This window comes from Sminthopsis crassicaudata, chromosome X, assembly GCF_048593235.1.
Source record: "Sminthopsis crassicaudata isolate SCR6 chromosome X, ASM4859323v1, whole genome shotgun sequence".
NCBI lineage: Eukaryota > Metazoa > Chordata > Mammalia > Dasyuromorphia > Dasyuridae > Sminthopsis > Sminthopsis crassicaudata.
The window spans coordinates 26,058,295-26,080,204 of record NC_133623.1 but is presented as its reverse complement, the minus strand read 5'-3'; the positions used below and the strand labels follow the sequence as shown (position 1 = coordinate 26,080,204).

The 21,910-nt window shown below is 38.0% G+C and overlaps 1 protein-coding gene across 1 annotated transcript; it reads right to left on the bottom strand.

Annotated features, from left to right (window-relative positions):
* Window positions 1–931: 931 nt before the first annotated feature.
* Window positions 932–21,042, bottom strand: MAGT1 (magnesium transporter 1). Its single transcript, XM_074277162.1, has 10 exons — window positions 20,789–21,042; window positions 19,035–19,204; window positions 17,477–17,594; window positions 17,151–17,291; window positions 16,521–16,661; window positions 15,649–15,738; window positions 9,488–9,551; window positions 7,291–7,365; window positions 3,102–3,192; window positions 932–2,338 (listed from the first exon to the last, which is right to left on the bottom strand). The coding sequence occupies exons 1-10, from the start codon at window positions 20,897–20,899 to the stop codon at window positions 2,323–2,325; spliced, it is 1,017 nt and encodes a 338-aa protein (XP_074133263.1). The 5' UTR covers window positions 20,900–21,042; the 3' UTR covers window positions 932–2,322.
* Window positions 21,043–21,910: the final 868 nt, after the last annotated feature.

Genomic DNA, 21,910 nt, shown 5'->3' with positions numbered 1-21,910 from the left:
AAGGCACTTTAGAAAGAAGTCACTTTCAAAATCCAAATAAAAGAAATACTCAATTTTGAATATGGCAGTATCTCTTTTCTCCACATACTCGTTCAAACTCCAGGACATGTAACCTTTCTGTACAAGTAATATTCTAACAATTTTCTGGGGCCAGACAGCTTCACCCAATTTCGCTATTAGGAATCATAGCATAAATTCAGTGGGTCCATCATGAGTAATAGCTGAGGAAAACCCAAGAGGATCCATAAAAGTGAGGTTCCCAATAAACTAACAAATAATATACAGCTACATTGAAGAATACCAAGGTCAACCATTCCCCTTAAACAATGGCTTTTAAAAACTACCTTTCTTCTGAGGTCTGGAGGCCCTTTCTAAACAGTGATCACTTATGGCCTCACATATTCTATATGTCAACAGTCACAGCTTTAAAAAAAAAAAAAAGGCAGGATTTTACTTTCAATCTAACACATTTATCCACATCCCTCCTCTCTCACCATCACTGTATTTGCTTTAGAGAATGTGTATTTTGACCTAATGGTAAATAGTAAGTTAAAATCTCACAGAAAGTTAGTGACTACAGGGGAAACTTAAATAGAGAGCAGAATCATTTGAGTTACAACAATTCATTTGCAAACTTTTATATATTATTTTCAATCACTGAAGAAAACATACTGAATTTTTATCTTGCTCTTTTTAAAGAGTTTGGGAAGAAAAAAAAATTTCAATTTAGTTTAACAAACTTCCCTTAAGCACCAACTTCATGCGAGGTACTGGGGATATGAACAGAAAAAGTCAACTGTCCTAGCCCTCAAGGGGAAGGAGGAGAAGAGAGAAAATAGAAAAATCACAGGTTTTCAAGGGACTTAATTTACATTCAGAGGCAGCAACCAAGGTGAACTAGATGTCCAATACATGGGCCATGGACAGGAGCTTTTCTTTTTCTTTCTTTTTTTAACAGAAAAAAATTTTTGTTTTAACCCAATTAGTTAGTATACATTAAACAACTTAGCACAGTAGGGCCTGACCACCTGTTCACCCCAACCATTGGATAACTGACAGTCACTAGGCATCATGCTTAGCATCGATTAGTAAGCGTAACTGAAGTGAAAAAAATTCATTATAATTAAACATTCATTCATGTACTGTCACATACAAATTACCAATCATGTAGTTTTCCAAAAGTCCTCATAATTATCACTTTATTTAATCATCTTCCAAACACTTTGTCTTAAAGTAGACAAACTTGAAGGAAATTTTCCTAATCAGAAAATGTTTAGGTTCACCCTGTGAGTGAGCTATGGTGATTCCCAAATTTCAAATTATGATAAATCTTTTGGAAATTAGGAAGTAGGACTAATTTATTACTAATCTGACATGTTTTTTGGTTGTTGTTTTGTTTTTTGTTTTTTTCTGAGGCTGGGGTTAAGTGATTTGCCCAGGGTCACACAACTAGGAAGTGTTAAGTGTCGGAGACCAGATTTGAACTCAGTTCCTACTGAATTCAGGGCTGGTACTCTATCCACTGCGCCACCTAGCTGCCCTTATCTGACATGTTTTAAATGAGCTTTCTCAAATTAAAGAAAAATAGGGAAAAAGAACTGACCCGAAAGCTCTAAGTTTAAGACTGCTTATTAGCACCCACAGATATGATTTTTTTTTATGTGACATTTTCATATCTAAAGCTACATAGCAATGTGCTTCAGGAGAAAAGACCTAAGCAAAATACCCATTAGGGAGCCTTGGTCTATACACATGGGGAGTGTGTTCTGTTTTTAGGAGGCAAAACAGCACATCTGGTTTCTCAATCTAAAAGACAGATGTGCAAAGCCTCAATTTCATGGGAAGAAAAGGGAAAATGGGTAGTGGATATTTATTATAGTTATCTGAAATTGCTGGATAGATAAAGATTGATCAAGATATCTCTTCACACTGGAATAGAAAAATATTTTATCAGGTGACTAAAAATTAACAAAAAGGAATTCCTCAAATTAGACTGAAGTAGTGCTACTACAAGATTTTCTTTTATTCCCAAAACATACTCTGTCTAAAAAACTCTGAATTCCACGAGGTTAAATGTTTTGTAAAGCTCACTGGGATGGGGAGGTTAACAACAGAAGGGAGATTTGTCCTAACACTGCATGGACTTTTAAAGCAAACTGCTTGTTAACATTAAGGCACTACACATCACTCTTTGGTTCAATTTTTTAACACAATCTCAATCCTTTTCAATAGAGGTAATATGAACCATACACATTTTGCACTGTTCCAACACAATATATACAGTGTCTAAGCTTTAATGTTCCAGCGTTGATTTGCTTCTTTTTAATTCATCAGGAAACTGAAATATATACATAGATCCATTAGTCATTATGGATGACTCCATAGGAATGTATTAAGGCATTAAAGCACTTGCCCTCCCCCCTGCATACAGACTAAGGTACAGAGGGGGAAGAACAGCCTGGAGCTAATCAGCAACCCCATCCCAAGCCTAACCTCACCAGAAGAAAAGACTTTCTAATTAATTTGATGATCCCTTTTCTTTACAAGTCAATAAGAGAGGAAATGGGATGATTCCAGGATAAAGGGGAGGAAGAAAGTCCTGGAGGGCTTATTTAACTCTATTCCTAAGTATGCATATGGAAGAGAGAGAACAGTAATCTTTTATCCAAAAAAGAAAGAGATCTTTGGGACATTAGAGCCTAGAGTGGGAAAATGGAAGGTGTTAAAGCAAGACAAGGAAGCGGCAGAGATTTTTCGAGGTAAAATATGCTTTATAAAGGGCTGTGTGGCTAAGCTTTGAAAATCAGGAGCTCTCTCTCCCCTTTGCCTTGGACTACTGGTCAAATCAAAGTGGGTGAGATAGAAACACCACAGTATGAGTTTTTTCTTGATATTATACTAATTTGATTTAGAAATCCTTAAAGGAGCATATGTTGGAGTAATTTTGGGGGGGGGGGAATATCATAATGCAGTCATTTGCATGCAGACAATTTAAAAGAAGCTGGAATAACTATAAGACAAAAGTAAGAGTGAAACAAGTAACAAGAAGACCCGAACCCATCATTGTCACCAGGTTATGGCTGACAGAAAGTCTTTCTTACCTGTAGGGATAGCCATGGTATTTAGACTTGAAGACAGAGAGCATCCAACTGAAAAACACCACAACCAGCACAATGCCAACAGCACACATTACTATTAAGAGAAAAAAAAGAGCATGGTAAATTCAGTGTGAAATGTAGCCATAAGAGAGTTGGAAGACCAGTTACAAAGTCCTTATCTTAATTTCCAAAAGAGAGAATTTGGCTCATGTGATACTGCTAATTACCTGGCTCAAGAAGAAAACCTCCCATTTTCTTCAAACAGGGCTTATGTTAGGGTTCCCTAATCATTAAAAAAAAAAGAAAAAAATGGATATAAAGAAAGTGGACAAGGTGTGTGCTTGCTGGACTTGGAATTAGGAAGAACTGGTTTCAAATGCTGCCTCGGATACTTCTGAGTTACGGCCTCCCCTAGTAGGCTAGTTCTTTCTTATACTATCTTCTTTCTCTCTGCCAGAAGGGTGGGACCATGAACTCCAAGCCTCCACGTAAAGGAGTCCTGAGACCAAAAAGGTTGAGAACCATTGTTCCAGACAGTGTCTTTTTATAAGGGAGCTTCGAGTAAGATGCTCTAGCCCAGTTAGACCCCCAAAGGCCTTTCCATCCCTTGCTCTTTTGGTGACTGTCAATTTGGATTCCTCAGAGCAAGTGGTATATTTAATGAATCATAGCTATATAGAATCAATTGAAGAATATTGGTGTTTTTAAAAGGGGAACAGAAAATGGTTCATGGCTAAAAGTTGTTAAAAATTCTGCAGTTTGTTTTGTTTTGTTTTTTTTTTTTTTCCCCCAGATGCCATTTAGCACTTTCAGCTTTTCAGTTTGGGGCCTAGCTCACAGTTCATTTAAATAGTCATTAAGTAGTTAGTAATCAATAAGTATTTATGAAGCATCTACTATGTGCCAAGTACTGTGCTGAACAGTGGTGACAGATATTAAATAAATGAAGGAATGAATAAATAAATAAAAGCAGGCCCTGTTCTTACCATGCTTACAATCTACAGTATAAGACAAAGCACAAAAGGGTGGGCAGAGGAGGACAGGAGGGTACCTGACACAGGAGTATGCTGGAAAAGGCTGTCAGAGAACCCTATAATATGTATCTCCACCCACAATTAAGAAATAACATGTAAATTTATGCAAAACATTCCCATAAAATTCAAGTTGTGAAAGAAAACAGAGATCTTTCATCCTAATGAAAATAAAAACCCTCAAAAAAAAATCAAGTTAAAAATTAAAGAGAGGTAAGTATAATAGAGAATGCCTCAGTCTATATACAGAATCACTTCCTTCTCTGAGTATGGATGGGACTTTTATCATAAGTCCTTCAGAGAAGGTACAGATGATTGTACTACTGAGAATAACAGTCATTTACAGCTGGTCATCCCAGAACGCTATTACTTCACATACAGTTTATTTGACTTTGGAGAACCACTATTCTATCAGAAACAAGGCATTTTAACAGAGACAGCACAAATTTAGGAAGATCTGGTTCTTTAAGAAGAGACCTAGAATGTGGATCTCTTCAACCATGAGATGATCAAAACCAGTTCCAATTGTTCAGTAATGAAGCGAGCCAGAGAGAGGCCTGTGGGAACTGAGTGTGGATCACAACATAGCATTTTCACTCTTTCTGTTATTGTTTGCTTGCATTTTTCTTTTCCCTCTCAGGCTTTGTTTGTTTGTTTGTTTGTTTGTTTTCTAAATCCAATTTTTCTTGTGCAGCAAGATAACTGTATAAATATGTATATGTATACTGGATTTAACATATATTTTAACATATTTACTATGTAATGGACTGCCATCTAGGAGAGGGGGTGGAAGGAAAGAGGGGAAAATTTGGAACAGAAGGTTTTGCAAGGGTCAATGTTGAAAAAATTACTGATGCATATATCTTGTAAATAAAAAGCTGTAATAAAATTTTTTTTTTTAAAGAGAGACCTAGAAACAGTTAAGAGGACATAGGAAGATCTAGGATTTGGGAGTCAGTGGCTCTGGGTTCAGATACAGCCTCTGAAACTTGTCAGCTGTGTGATCTTGGGTTGCTAACTTCTATACTGAGATCAGAGCCATCTTTAGAAATTCTGCTAATATTCAAATTTCTCCCCTAACATAGAATACACAACAGAATCTCTGAAAAATGAAAAGTATTACATACAGATTTGCCTTCTGAGGTTCGCTCTAACCAACCATTTCCTTTATATTTTAATAAATGAAATATTTTCATTTGAAAAAAAGGTTAGAAAAAAAGTAAAAATTAAATATTAGTGAATTACAACTATGATAGACTTAGCTCTTCTCAGCAATGTAATGATCCAGGATAATTCCAATAGACTAGGGATGGAGAATGCCATCCTCATCTAGAGAGAGAAGTATGGAGAATGAATGTGGATTGAAGGCCGTCATTTTCACTTTTTTATTTGCTTCTTTGTTTGCTTTTTCTTTCCCATTTTTCCCTTTTGGCCTGATTTTTCTTGCACAAAAAGGCAAATATGGAAATATGTTTAAAAGTATTGTACATGTGTTGTGTAATGTATATCAGACTGCTTGCTGTCTTGGGAAGGGGCGAGGTAGAAAAAAATTTGGAACTTAAAACTTACAAAAATAAATATAGAAAACTATCTTTATACATATTTGGGAAAGTAAAATATTATTCAGAAAAAAAGTGAAATAGTAGTAATCTAGCTATAGACAGTTCTAATTATTTTAAAATATCTATCCTGCAGGAAAAACAGCTCTTCCCCTCCACATGCCTCAGAATTTCTCTTCCTTCTCCCTTGCTTTCTCTCAGCTCACTGCTATTGGCCCCATCCCAGGTTGATGAGGAAAATGGGTATAAGGTGACAGTGTGCACTAGGGTCATAAATTCAGAACAGGAAGAGATGTTAGAGGTCTAGCTCAACTCCCTCTTTTTACAGTTTAGGAAACTGAGGAAGGCCCAGTGATGAAATTCTTTGTCCCCAGATCATCACACAAGTGCTAAAGCACTTGTCCAGACTACCTCCAAACCCAAGCTTTCTCCCATGACCCTGTTTCCAGCAGAAATTTTTCACAGCTTGCGGGAAATAATCCTGGAGAATTGTCCTACAGAGAAGCTTTCAAGACTGTGTTCTGAAAACAAGCCCTCTTCTTTAGCATAGTTAGGTTTACAAAGCATTCCCTCAGAAGCTTAGGAAATGGATAATTTGAGTAGACCAATACTCTTTAAAAAAAAAAAAAAAGGGAAGTGACTGGGCCTGGGGTATACAACTCTCAAGCAATGAGGGGCAGGATTCAAATCCAGACCTCTCCTGACTTTGCACTGAATGCTACAAGTCTTCTTCCTACCATCTCACCTTCCCAGAAAGGAAAAAAAGAGCAGTGCTAGAAAGAGAAGCAGACAATCCAATCTCTAAAGGCTGTGGGAGAAATAAAAAGCAAGGTTATGACATGGAAGGCAGGTTAGGGCTGGGAAACATAGCATTAAAGAAAGAAGGTTTCTGTAATCTTTACAGCTCCCTTCCCCCTGACAATCCTTGCCTCCCCAAAGGCTCCTGCTTCCTACCCCTCATCTTCTCACCCCACAAATCTGGAACCCTGTCCTCACGTTTAAATCCTGTCTTTAAATCCAAGTCTGGTTCTCATTTTGTCTCCAGTGGGTGGGCTGGATAGGCCTTGCTCCCATTTCAAGAGCAGGGAGCTGGGTTCCTGGCATCCAAAGTCTGAACTTTAAATGCATTTTCCCGTAGAAACATTGCTCTTGCTCATATAGTCGAATGTTGTAAACGGCGACTAAGTTCTATAGTATTGTTAATATCACAACATATTTCAGATACATGGTGAGTTAGATAGGCTTTGTGGACAGGCCCAGGTACCTAACCACCATTTATTAGTATTAATTGACATAGGAACACAACCCACTGCTAATATGTGAGTTACTTGTATTGATTCAGTTAGAAAAATCAGTGTTAGTGAAATTCAAATTGTGACTGGGGGGAAAAAAACTTCCGGATTGCAAAAAAATCTCTTAAGCAAAAGGAAATTCCAGCCTTTAAACAGAAAGAACAAAAAGTTATTTGGAGTATTTTGAGCTTATAACTCAATTCATCTCAAGCATTTATTAATCACCTGCTGATGTGCAAGGCACGGTACAGCTCTTCAATTTCAAGCCAATTTTCTGACTTCAACTATATAAAAACTTTATGAGACTTACACTTTCTCTTTCCGATATCCATGTGAGATGTGATGGCTTCACACAACAGCACTATCCCCAGAGTAACAGCACCATCTTTGAATGTGGTTTAAGGAGAAATTTAAAAATATGCATGATCAGCTACTCACATTAATATTGGCTTAGTTTCTTCCAGGAAAACAGAGTGTGGTAAGTGAGGAGGATTCTGTCTATCTAATGTAAAAATTAGTACACAAACATAGAAAGAGACATTCAATAGGCAAACAAGAGCCTACATTTTAAATGAAACATTTCAGTGCCTAAGAATGATTTGCACAAAACCACTCAAAAACCAAATCAAATCAAATCAAACAAACAAAAAAACCCAAAACCCAGACACAACCATTTTTTTTTTTTTTTACTTTTTAACTCTGACTTTTAAATAACTGGTCCTACTACTCTTGCATAAAAGTATTATTATCTTGCATATTCCCTTCCCCAAAGTACATACAGCCAATAAGTATGCCTCAACCAGCTGGAAAGCACAGGGACTTGCAGATTAAAGGATGACTTTCCCTACTCTCCATTTTTCTCAGTCCTCCCATCAGAAATAGAAAGAACCATTCCAGGCCCCTATTATTATTCAAACCAAGATGAGGGTTTGATTTTGCACAAAAGAGAAACCCACCATATGGCAGGAATTTAAAAATAACAACAAAAGAATCCATCTAAATATCGATCAATCAAGTATGAATAGATTGTGGGTGAAGGCCAAATGTAGATAACAAGAAAGCACAGTTTTCCTTTTAGCAATAAATGATAGAAGTGTATATTTGTCATTCCTCATTGGTATGGTTTTACTTAATCCTTTTGGGGAAAATGTTTGTGTTTTTTGGTGAAAACACTATTACCTTTTTTTAAACTCTATTTTTTCTTTGGGGGGGTGGGCTGGGGGAGAAGACATGTTTTGTTTTACAACAAGGCCAAAATAGAAATACATTTTGTATGATTTCACACATGTAAGTAATATTGTATTGCTTGTCTTCTCAAGGGGTAGAAAAGGGGAGAGAATTTGGAATTCAGTTTTTAAAAAAATGAATGCTAAATTTTTTTTTTCATGTAATTGGGAAATATTTAACAAAACCGAGACAAATAACAGACTATAGATTTTTTTAAAAATCTTCATATATTCTGCCATTTTAGCAAGTCTGTTGCTTTTTCTATTGACATAGTAATAGCTCTTTCTACACTGCGGGAGATAGCTCCTCTTGGGTTGCTATGGTGGTAGAAAAAGAAAAAAAAAAATCACTGGATAGCGGACGCCTGGTGACAAGCTTCTCTAAGCTTAGTAGGCTGGTCCTTAGATGACAAAGAGTCTGTCACAGGGTATATGTAAAACCTTTCTAATTTGGTAAACATATCACAGCTTCCCCTCTCCAAGCATAAATTGTAATCACCTCCATAGCACAGTGAGGCATCAATGATGGCCATCAGCGGGTCCCAACCTATATAATGTAGGAAAAACTTTAGGATTATAAGAAGCATATGCTAGATGGTTGGCAACAGGGGAGCATGCAATATTCATGATGAGGGTAATCTAGAGTAGAAAAACAGACTTGACTAAAAACCCTCTACTTTTCCAAGTTAGGAGTAGGGAGAAGGTATATATTACATAGCTCAATGGAACCTGCTCAGGTGCTTTTGACTTAGTACCATGGGAATTTCCCCTGCCCTTTTCATGTCCACTCCTTGTGACAACATCTAGCCAAACTAAAAATACCTTACTCTGTCAAGCAATGCATCAGAGTATTACTGCTGAGAAACAAGAGTGGCAGCAGCTCCAAATGGTGGGCAGAAGGGTGGGGCTGTACATCTTAAGAACAATGAATGCAGAGAGACAGATTCCCTGGGAAGAAAGTTTTAAACAGTAAACATTAGTAGACATTGTAGTCACTGTTTCTAACTATAGGTAAGGTAATCAGTCTTTTTCTGGAGCTGGATTAAAAAAAAAAACAACCCTCCTCCCTCCACCAAGAGACAACACATAATACTGATCAAAAAGTCAAATTAATTAAAAGTCAAATTAAAGGGCTCTGGTAAAAGTAAAAGCATGAGGCAAGTTTTTGCTGCAAAGAACATTAATGAAAGGCTATCATCAGACTATAGCAAAGAGAACATAAATACTATGAGGGAGTAGGGACATAAAAACTAAGTCCTTGCTAGTGAATAAGGAGGATACTAAACAGAAGGACGATGTGTGTTTCAGCTACAAACTGGGCCTGGCTGCTTCCATGTATGTAATTCTGGAAAAAAAAAACACACACACACACACACACCAAAATTATTTTGAAAAATATATATGCCATTCAATATATATTAATTTAATTATGGAAAATTATATTCAATTCAATTTTGGAATTATATATTATCATTCAGTATCTTCTGTATCTATGGAAATGGGAAGAAGTGTTTGCTTTTTGTTTTGTTTTGTTTTAAGAAAACAAATCAGAACTAAATGCAGACTTTTATTTAGAGGCCCCATTGAACAAAAACCCAGACTATTTAAAGCAAAGACTGCTTTTTGGGTGCTACATAGCAAATAAGGGTGGCTTCAAACCTTTAGAAATAGAAAAGCAAGGTAACCTAGAAATCTGAGTTAATGTCCCATCTCTCCCTATTTGACCATGAGTACATAATGCCTTGTTATGAGTCTTATTCTCCTGATAATTATAAAATGGTGATAACAATTGGATTCCCCCATCACCATGAGCAAACACTTTGAAAGTTTACAAAGTACTAGAGAAATAGTCATTCTTATTACTGAGAAGTAGGCTGGCCTGTCCCATAGACAGCTGAACTTGGAATTAAGAAAAGCTGAGTCTACCTGGGCAAGTCACTTCAACTTTTTTTGGCCTTCAGTTTCCTCTTGTGTAAAGAATGACTTCTATGATCCCCTCTAGTTCTAAATCACTAAGGTAAAGTGAACATGACCCAAAAAAGTCAGCCTACTCCTAATTAGATAGAATGATCACTTTGGGTTACAAAAGATATATAATAAAACACACTCCCCCCTTTTCCACAGAGAGGTTGGGGGGTTATAGGAACAAAAGGTTTTTGTAGTTCAATTCTATCCCACTCTTTGTGACCCCATTTGAGGTTTTCTTGATAGAGATAATGAAGAAGTTTGCCATTTTCTTCTGTAGCTCATTTTACAGAGGAGGCATTGAGGTAAACTGGGTTAAATGACTTGCTCAGGGTCACACAACTAGTCCATGTCTGAGGCCAGATTTGAACTCATGAAGATGAGCCTTTATGATTTCAAACCCTGTCTCTAAGTAGTACAGCATCACCTAAGAGCTATAAGAAAAAGTTACATAAGTAGACCATTTAACAAGAATAAACATGCAGGGGGGGGGAAGCTAGCTGTTTTCCTCTGTTGAACCTGAGCTATAGTTTGGATTGGCACAGAGCCAGCAATTAACCCACAATCAACCAACCAGCATTTATTAAACATTCACTTATGTGCCAGGTACAATATGTACCAGGTAAAACAGTCTACACTTCAAATAGTGGGAGACATCACATACACATGTGTATGTAAGCATATAGAAGCTAAATCCAAGGTCATGGGAGAAGAGAAAAACCAGGATGACTGGCAGCTAGAGGCAATCAGGAAAGGCTTCATGGAGGAGAAGGCACCCTAGCTGTGCTCTGAGGGAAAAGAGGAATTCTAAAAGACTTGGGTTAGTAGAGAAGGCAATACAGGCATGGGAGGTTGGTGGAAAGCCTGCCAAAAGGCACAGGAGATAAAATGTCATGCAAAAGGAATAGCAAGGGAGGTTGGTTAAACTGCAGAGTGTGTAAATGGGAGCATCATATAATAACATTGAAAAGGGGCATTGGAGTAAGGTAGTGAGGAACATTAAATGCCAGAAGAGTTTGTATTTGATTCCAGAAGCAGTGGATGAGTAGGGAGATCAGTCTTGTGTACTGGGACAATTATTTAGGCAGCTTAGTGGAAAAGGACTCTAGCTGTAGGAATACTAATTAGCCAGCTAATGCAGCAGTTGAGGAGACAGGGCTGATAAGGGCATGAGGTAAGATGGAGGTGGTTATAGAAGAAAACTGCTAGAGAAACTGTTGGGCAGAAACAATAAGATCTGGTCACTGATGGGATGTCAGGTGAGATAGTGTGACAAATCAGGGATGAATGAAGCTATGAACTTGTCAGACAGGAAGAATGATGGGGTACTTATTCAAGATAAGGAAGTCTGGAATAACTTTATAGCAACAACAACAAAAAATCCCATGGCGACATTAAGAACCACTTTCTGATAATGCGCAATGTTGGAGGGGATGTGGGAAAACAGGGACACTGAGACATTGTTGGTGGAACTGTGAATACATTCAGCCATTCTGGAGAGCAATTTGGAACTATGCTCAAAAAGTTATCAAACTGTGCATACTCTTTGACCCAGCAGTATTACTACTGGGCTTATATCCCAAAGAGATGTTACAGAAGGGAAAGGGACCTGTATGTGCAAGAATGTTTGTGGCAGCCCTCTTTGTAGTGGCCAGAAACTGGAAACTGAGTGGATGCCCATCAATTGGAGAATGGCTGAATAAACTGTGGTATATGAATATTATTGTTCTATAAGAAATGACCAGCAGAATGATTTCAGAAAGGCTTGGAGAGACTTACATGAACTGCTGCTGAGTAAAATGAGCAGGACCAAGAAATCATATATTTCAACAACAATACTATATGATGATCAATTCTGATGGATGTGGCCATTTTCAAAAATGAGATGAACCAAATCAGTTCCAATAGAGCAGTAATGAACCGAACCGGCTACACCCAGAGAAAGGACTCTGGGAAATGACTATGAACCACTATACAGAATTCCCAATCCCTCTATTTTTGTCCACCTGCATTTTTGATTTCCTTCACAGGCTAATTGTACACTATTTCAAAGTCCGATTCTTTTTGTACAGCAAAACAACTGTTTGGACAAATATACATATATTGTATTTAATTTATACTTTAACATATTTAACATGTATTGGTCAACCTGCTATTGGGGGGGGGGGGGAGGAGGGGGAAAATTAGAAGAAAAGGTTTGGCAACTGTCAATTTTGTAAAATTACCCATGCATGTATCTGGCAAATAAAAACTATTAAAAAAACAAAACAAAACAAAACAAAACACTTTCTACCTTCAGGAAGTTTAGTGACCAAATACATTTCATTATGATGATGGGAAAAATTCCAAGTCTTAAATGTAAAGGGGGGAACCCCCTCCCAATAGTTAAAGAGTTCTGCGTCCTAATTGTGCCTAGTGGTTTTTGCTATGAAAATTTTCCATGATTTTGAATTTTTAGAAGAATTTAAGGTTTTTTTTTTTTTTTTTTAAAAGAAAGTATTATTCACCATGAAAATATGCAGAATATATTCCAAGCACTGGGAGGAAAATACATTTTCCTTTGTTTCTTTCTATGTTGCTACTTTAGCTACAGATGCAAAAAAAAAAATCCGGGAAGTGACTTGGCCCACTGCTTTTTAAAAAGTCAGAAAACTGCCAAGTATTTACTACCCACGCTGTTTCCCACAACAGCAAACGCAACAAGTCAAAACAATATTTCTCCAAGTGAAGAGTCCAGGCACCTCAAGAATTGAGGGGATTATTGGGGAAAATGTACACTAGAGCTATGGGTAGCAAGCCAGAGAGCAGGAAATCTATATATTTGTCAGATATGGTTGGCCCATTCTGCCTCTTTGTTCATGAAAAACTGAGTGGGTATGTGGCAGTGGGATTCTTAATGAGGGAAGCAGAGGAAACCTCCTACATGAAGAGCAGGAGAGTTCCAGAAATTATGGTTTCCAGGAAATATAGGTTTTATGACACTTATGTTACCTCCAAATCACCTCAAAGGGTATGGATAAATTCTCAAAATAAAACTCAATGATTTAAGAAAGAATAGTTGAAAAAAAAAACAACAACAAGGATATTTAACTTGGAGAAGAGAGCACTTTTTAAGAATGGCAGGGAAGAGACAGACTCATGTGGGTTATTGCAAGAGCAGACATAAAGAAGAAAGATCTGACTCCTGATTTTTCCCAGAGGGAAAAATTAGGATCAACTCAACAGAGTGGCCAAGAGGCTACTTTAGGCTCCATTAAAGGAAAAACTTCCTAGTAGTTCAAGCTATTCAAAACTAGAATGAACTGCCTTTAGAGTATGTTCTCTCTCAGAGGTCTTCATCCAAAAGATGCCAGATGATCACTTGTTGGGGTTACCTTTACAACTAAAGGTCAGACTAAATGGCTTGAGGTTCCTTCTAATACAGATCATCAGATTTTAATCTGTTAATATATATTAAGAGCCTACTGGGCACAAAGCACTGCTAAGAGCTGGGCATATTACATACAAACCTTAAATAAAACCAATCCCTGCCCTCAGGGAACTTAGTGGGGGGTGGGAGGGAAGAAAAGACAGATGTCTTATGCAGTATTTTGTATTAAGGTTAAGTATTATATGAGGTTCCAGGTTGGAAGGACAAGAGAAATACATCATGGAATGGATGGCATTTGAATTAGGTATTAAAGAAAGAACTGAATTCACAATGGCAAAAAAGATGGTAGGCATGGAAGGTAGAGAGAATTAACCAGTCTGGCTGTAGGATAAAGTGAGATGCAAAAGTAGAGTGGTACCAAATTACTGATGATTTTCATGTGCCAGGCCAAGATTTTTCAAACATGTAAACAATAGTTTTTTAAAACCATATTTTTCTAGTAGGCAACATAGGGAATTATGGAAGAATCTGAGACAGAAGAATGACATGACCCAAAGATAATTCTGGCAGTGCTGTGATCCTTGGGGACTGAGGAAAGGCAGAAAAATCTACTATGGAATTATTGCAATAATCTAGGAATTAAGAAGGAGACAAATTTCCTGGCACTGTTATCCAACCCCTGGGCCTTGCTATCACCCCTACACCCTTCGGACTTTCAGATCTCTCTATCCTCCCAGTAGTTGAGCTTTCTTTTATGTTTTGTCACCCCTCATGAGCGTGAGATTCCTGAGAGCAAAGACTATCTGTCTTTCTGTTACTAGCTCCATTTAGGGTTAGGCACATAGTAAGTACTTGGTGAATACTATTTCATTCTTCAGCAGGAGTAATAATGATAAAGAAAAGTATATATTTCAAACACTGAGTTCATCCAAATAAATGCAAATGATAAGATAATGATTGAAGAACTCATTTTCAACAGGTACTCAATTCTTTTCCTCTCCAATTAACAAGTATCTACTTTTTCTTCTACCAATTCCAAATGAAACAAAACAAAACATACTGAAGCGGAACAAATCACCACATCGAAGATGTCCCAAAACATATGTCTTATTCTGAATGTTGAATCCACTGAGGTTCTCAATTGTTAACTGAGTTTTCATATGAAATTAATTGGGTCAACAACCCTCCCTGTTCCTCTGCACTACACAGTAGTGCCGTTTAGGATACAAATCAAAGAAGGATTATCGAATAGCCATTGCCAGGCTTCCCAACCTTGTGCATGGTGTTTTACAGGGACACAAATTATTTTCATGCAGAGAATCTCATTTTTTCCCATTTCAGAGCTGGAATGGACCTCAGAGATCTAGCCTAGTATCCTGATTTTGCAAATGAAGAAACTGAGATTGGCCAAACAGCTGCACTATCCAACAAGTAGCTGGATGCAGATCTTATAACTTTATATCCAATGTTCTTTTGCCTCACTATCCCTAGAGTGAACAGTGAAATAGACAGCATGGATTTGTATCCCCTTTTTATTGAGGCAACGAAGGTGCTTTGAGAGAGTAAAAGGTTTATTGAAGGTCATATGTTATATGACTGGGTTTTCTCACTACAAATTTCACTATGGACACCATTAACACAATGTTCATTCTATAGAGATAGATCACAATTAAATTCATCCAGGGCTACAGAACTGTTTCACTTGAGATGGAATAACTTAGAAATTTGGATTCTACTATGCTACTGGATGTAATCATTTGAGACTTAATTTAAAACCATTCCAAACAAATAGTTCATAGTAGCTTTTTAGCATGTAAAGCTCAACAAATGGTGAAATGTGTTGTACTCTTCAAAAGGTCCCAGAACCATGATGCCTTTTTCTACATGAAAATGAAGTTTCATTCTTCAGCAACTGAAGATGTGTTTCCAAGCTATTTACAGCACTTCAACCTGGTATGTAAGAGCTCAGTGCTTTCTATTTTCAAGGTATGAAGCCATGGCAGATTAAAAACTTGGAGCCAAGAAGAAAACTGGGTCTATTTCATATATTAGACAGATTAGTATTAATCTGAACTTTCAATTTAAAGGAAACCTGGCTTTTCCTTACCACCTGTCCTGTATGGGGATTCTTATGAGCATACGGTGGTCCTCTTATATGGTTCCACATCTGTCCAGAAGTCATTGCAAGTACAAAACACTTAAAAAAAATAAAAAATGGTTAAAAGTAAAACCCTTAAAATAGTGAAGTAAAATGGCAAAGCCTATCTACTCAGATAGTATGCTACTAGCATACTTAGAGAGTATATGATAGATGAGCCTCCTGTATCTTTTTTAATATAAGGCATTACATATATACACCTACATCTACATTTATAGATACAGATATATACATATATATGTATAGTGCAGTAAACTCATGCATCCTATTTGATACAAGAAGAGATTTCATTCCTCCTTCTAAACACTTTAGTTTTTATACTGACAGTCATAAGTATATCAGGATAAAATTACATTTACTAAAAAAAAAAAAAAAAAATAGACAATACTTTTCTCTGATCAATTAATAAACATTTATGAAGTACCAACAATTTACCAGGCACTTTGCTAATACTGACCATAATTAAGCTGTTTATGAAAGGCTTCAAGTTAGCTAACTAAAAAGCCTTTTCTAAACAGAAATCATTGTGGAGTATTATCTCTTGTCAGAAATATAAGAATAATAAACAATTTACTTCCAGATAGAAAAATGCAACATCAGCTCAAAAATTCTAATTTTATAGTAACAAATTACTCTATTGAGTTCAGATTAGAAAAAACAATATTACTCTTTTCCTTCCAAAAGAAACAAAAGATTCTTCTGAAATAGTGTTCCATATGTCTTGCACTAAAGCTTTGGGGATACACTGTATAAACTTGGCTGAAGAGATAGCATTTTGAACTTCATTCAAGAAATAACTCTGACCTTAGTAACTTACTTACCAAAGCTGCAAAAGCCCATCCAGTTTTGTTAAAAAGAAAATCTAGATTACTTCTTCGAAGATAAACAAGGCCACCAATAACAGCCAAAAGCAATCCTAACATAAGGGGGCCAGCATAATTTGCAGGCCTAATTATTCGAATCTAAGACAAAAGAAGAAAAGTAGGTTTATTATATATATATATATTCAATGATTTACTATGGAAAAATAATTAGAAATGAAGATATTCCTAAGATTAGCATGAGAACCTCCTAGAGAGAATGACAGTCTCACTTCATGGGGCTATTATTTACAAATATGTCACATACTTCACTGTAATATAGGGTACCTAATCAAGGAAGTGATTCTAAATACCACAATGTTTTTTTAACTTAAGGACCTCTCATAGTCACCTTACTGATCAACTGACAAATGAAATCCAGGATGGGAAACTGAGCACAGGAGTTCTCTCACGTATTTCTCTGGTTCAGGAAACTGTACCATCATTTTATAGCTTGGGGAAGGGGGGAATAGTTAAAATTAGTGACTCTGAGTAAGATGAGGAGGGGGGAAATGCTAAATACCTTCATTATCTTGACTGTTTAATGAAATTTCTGAAGACAGATTTTTTTCCCAAATTGAGCAAACTTACATTGACATCGGTTCGATCAGCTATCCACCGGGCAATCTGTTCAGCTGAAAAACCCCGAACTTGTAACTCATATGTATCACTCTGTTTTGGCTTTCCTTTGGCAGGGAAGTTCATGAAAGTTGGAGCCGAATTCATATTTAGCTGATTTGAAAACAAAGCAAACAGACAAACAAATAAAAACATCATGAAAAGGGAGAGATTAAAACCCTAGGAAAATAATTCACTAGTAACAACAAGGGAAAAGAAAAGAAAACTTAAAGGTTTTGACATTATAATGCTGTTCTCCCTGATGTTACCCAACCTGATTCAGTATTGTAAAATCTTACCATCTGAAACACATCAGACCCATCATCGAAATCTACCATAGCAAAAAATATCTTGTTGGTAAATGCATTGGAATATCTCCAGGAGTTGGCCAAAATATGGAACTCTTCATCAGCTTGCCTAGATATAAACATATGTGAAAATAAATTTAAAAAGAATGATTGAATTTTCCAACAGCTAAAAAAACCAAACAACTCGTATACATAAAAACAAGAGCAGAGAAGGGCTTTTGAATGCTCCCATTATCCAACATAGTGAAGGGGAAGAAAACATGTCTCTAAATAGCAGAAACAAAAAAACAACAACAGCTAAACAGCACTGCAGTGGATTGAGCACTGGAACTGGAGTCAGAATGACTCATCTTCCTGAATTCAAATCTGGCCTGATACTTCTTAGTTGTGTGACCCTAGGCAAGTCACTTCACCCTATCTGCCTCAGTTTCCTTATCTATAAAATGAGCAGGAGTAGGAAATATCAAACCAGTCCTGTACCCTTGCCATGAAGATGCTAAATGGGATCATGAAGAGTAAGGCATGATTGATAAAACTCAACAAAAATGACACAAGTTAGATGTTGAGCAATGTACCTGATGTATCCTGAGGAAATGAGAACCTCAATGGCCAGCCATAGGGATAGCATCAGAAAGCATCTGAAGAAGTGCTCTTCATTGCTATACTAAATAAATGAATCCATCCCAGAGGCAAGTGGAGTTTATAGTCATCTTTAATATTCATATGCTCATTTTTCTGAGAATTCAAGCATCAATACTAAAAGTTATTTTACTTACAAGTTAAGCAGGACTGTGATGCTGACTAAATCATTGGGCAGTTATAAGGTTAGAGTGAAAATAGGAAGGTTTGTACTCTGCCTTCCTAGTTGTGTGGACTTAGGCAAGTCATTTTTAATCTCTCTCAAACTCAGTTTTCTCATCTGCAAAATGGGAATATTAATAGTACCTACTTTGCAGGGTTAGTATATGACTTAAGTGAAATATGATCTGAATTGTGCTTTGCAAACTTTAAGGGTGCTTACATTAAGATGTAAATAATAGCAATTATTATTAATATAGATATGGGTAGGATCAGAGGATCTAAACTTGCAAGGGATTTTATGGTCCAGCCCACTGATTTTTCATGTGATGAAACTAAGGCTTAGGAAAATCAACTAATCTGTTCAGTTAAACAAGCAGTAAAGAAAAAGTCTCAATTTGAATCTGTCTTCCAAGTTGTAATCTAGCAGTTGTTCTGCTCCCCCCCCCCAATTGCCTCTCCTTCTCTTATGTAAAGAAGCAGGGAAAGTTTAATAAATAATATCTTCTGGTATAAATGATGAAAAATCTCATTGATTCTTCAATCATCATCCAAGAAAGAGTATCTATCTATCTAATCAGTGCTACCATTGTCTGTTGACCTGATGTGAAGGCAAGAGGCAAGAAATGTTAGTGTAACCATGCAATGTGTATTTGTCTCTAATAAGAGGTGGGAATGGATAAATGTTTTCTTTTTTCATTTTTAAAAAATCACTCCCAAATGATATCAGACTAGAACTGAAAAATCATACCGGCACACCAGACACTGTCGATGAGGTTCAAGAGCTGTGAACATCACAATCACTGAGTAGTTCTTTGGTGATCCCTTGACAAAACGACGGAATTTATCCCCATTCATTCTTATCACTGCTCTCTTGCTGGCCCAGTCCATCAGCTGACTAACCTTTTCTGACAACACCATCTACAAAACAGAAGGAAAGAAGTTTTCACAATACTCAAAATCTCAGTGCTTTGAATTGTGGAACAAATGATGACTAGGGGTAAAATGGAAAGTGGAAGCAAATATTCATCTGACTGACATAGCTCTTAGCTTTATCCTAGAATAATAATAATAATAAAAGAACCTACTTTTCTTAATGGTTTAGTGAGAAATTATATGTCAATGGTAATTACAATCATCTCTGAATTTTGGTATCTTTGTATGAAAGACTGAGACGGGGGACATACAGAAGACTAAGGGGCAAAAACTCAGTTCCTTTTCTTTGAGGAATTGAGTGATGGAAAGCTAGTAAGTACATAACAAATCCAAGTTTAAATTTTTTTGATGGACTATCACTGCAAGTATGCAGGTTGGAAAAATCTTACTTGGGTTATGAAACTTAAGGTTTATCTGTGAGTTAATAAACATTTATTAAGTGCTACTATGGGCCAGGGACTGTGCTAAGCACTGGGGATATTAAAAAAAAAAAAGACAGTGACAACGTAATGAAGATAACAAGCAAACAAATCTGTTCTCCCAGATGTTAAATAGGGAATAATTAAGAGGGAAGGCATTAGAATTTAAGAGGATTTAGGAAAAGTTCCCAGAAGACTAGATTTTAGTTCTTGTGACTTTGGGCAATTAATTGCCCAAAAAGACAATTTAATCTGTCAGGGCCTAGTGTGAAAAAGAGGGTAGTAAAACACAGATAAGATGACTTTGGCAGTCACTTCCTAGGTCAAGGATGGCTTCTATTATTAGAATTGTTCGGAATAAACCAGTTTTAGCAGGATAGTGTATTCTTATTGGCCAGTAGAGTTCTCAATTAGAGAATCCCGGGATTACTTTATGTAAATTACCTAAGACTAGTAGACGCTGGTGTACTTCAGTTCAGATAAAAGCACTGCAGACAACGAACAGATAACTAAGAGTAAGGGCTAGTGCCCATCGAGTTTACAAAGTTATAAAGTGGGGAGGGGGTGCTCAGTGAATGAGGCGGGTCGGCTGCGGCCTCTCGGCGCCTGGGAAATGAGGCCCCTCGGCTCCCAAGATCTCCAATGCCTTTTCACTCTCTATGCATTCTCTTGGGCGTGGCCTTGCCCCTCGGGCCAAGGCAATCTACTTTAGGCCGAGTAGTTCTCGGTCTTAGGGTCGGGGGAAAGCCATACTTCCTCGGCCCACGGCTAAAGTTGGCAGGCCTATTGAATCTAGAGACCTAGGAGAGGGTCCAACCCAAAATCGTGGGTCGGAGCCGTGAAGAGAGGACCCAGAACCTAGTGGAGAGGACGCGCCTCCGCCGGGGGAGGCAGACAAGGGAAGGGGAGTAGCCCCTTCTCCCCCGAATCGAACCGGCTCCCCTCCAACCCTGGGGACAGAGCGCCCCCCACCGCCCAGCCCTGTCCAGGCAAACCGCACCAGGGGTGGGGCCCGAGGCCGCACCCTCAGGCCTCCCAAGCCCCCTTCCGGCGTCACACCCCCAGGCAGAGAGCAGTAGCCCCCCCACCACAGCAGGTTGCGGAGCCGCCCCCGCAGGGGCAAACGAGCCAACCAACGGCCGCTGCTCACCTCCTTTCTGCGGAAGGCAGAGGCAGAGGGGAAGCGGCAAGCCACGAAGAGCAGCGCCAGCGCCAGCGCCGCCACCGCCGGCACGCACCAGACCCGCCAACCGACAGCCATGGCTGCTCCGCTTCGCTCCTCTCCCAGCCCTAGCCCGCCGGAGAGAAACTTTCCTCTGCCGGGGATGGCAGGGGCGGGAGTAGGAAACGGCCCACCCGGGCGCGTTCGTTCATTGGTGTAGATCACAAAAGACGCCCCGCCTTCTCCCTTCCCGTTTGAGCCCGCAACCCAGCTTCAGGACAAAAAGCTTTTTATTTGTGATTGGTTGGTTTCCGGTGGTCTGTAGGCCGGAGCCGAATGACCTGGAGTTTTCTGATTGGTGCTTTTGATAGCCTCTGCTAGATCCTACCCGGAGACACCCAAATGTAGAGAAATGTATCATTCGGCTATATATACGAATAGTTAGGAAACCAGTAATATGTGCCCTCCCAAGCAAATCACTTTGTATTTCTTTGATACTCCGTTTTCTGTGTGATTTTTTGTTTCCCTCGGGAAAATGCAAATTTCTCAAGGACAAGGACTGTCCTTTGCGTCTTCCCATTCCCAGAATCCTCCGCGGTGCCTGGTCCTTCGTAAGGACTTGTTGAATTAAAATGCACATGCGCGAAAGATCCACACACTGCAGAAGATAATTTTGCTGGGCAAAAAGGATATTTCTGTTCCTAAAATCATAGGATTTCCCCCCTCCTGTTTCCAGGAATTAAAAAGCTACCCAAATTCTACCGATTTGATTAATAATAGCGCGATCGTGACTTTTTCCGATCCCAAGAGGTTTTTGAATAAAGATTCCAAAAAGAGACAAAGAAAAAAAGGCATACATAAGCGTAATTAATCAATCGTCATCTTTTGAAAAAATTGCAACAGGTATCATTACTTTTTATAAAACCCAGAATATATCAAGCATTTTACTACCTGATAGCTTTAGTGGGAGTGGGCAGGAAGGTGTAGGGGTTGTCCAGAGGTTGGAAAGGACAGACAGATAGGGTGGGGTGGATAGAGAGAGGGAAGAAATAAAAAGAGGAAGCTTTTATTTTTATTCATGTTGTTTATTTGCCAGCCAATTCATTTCTA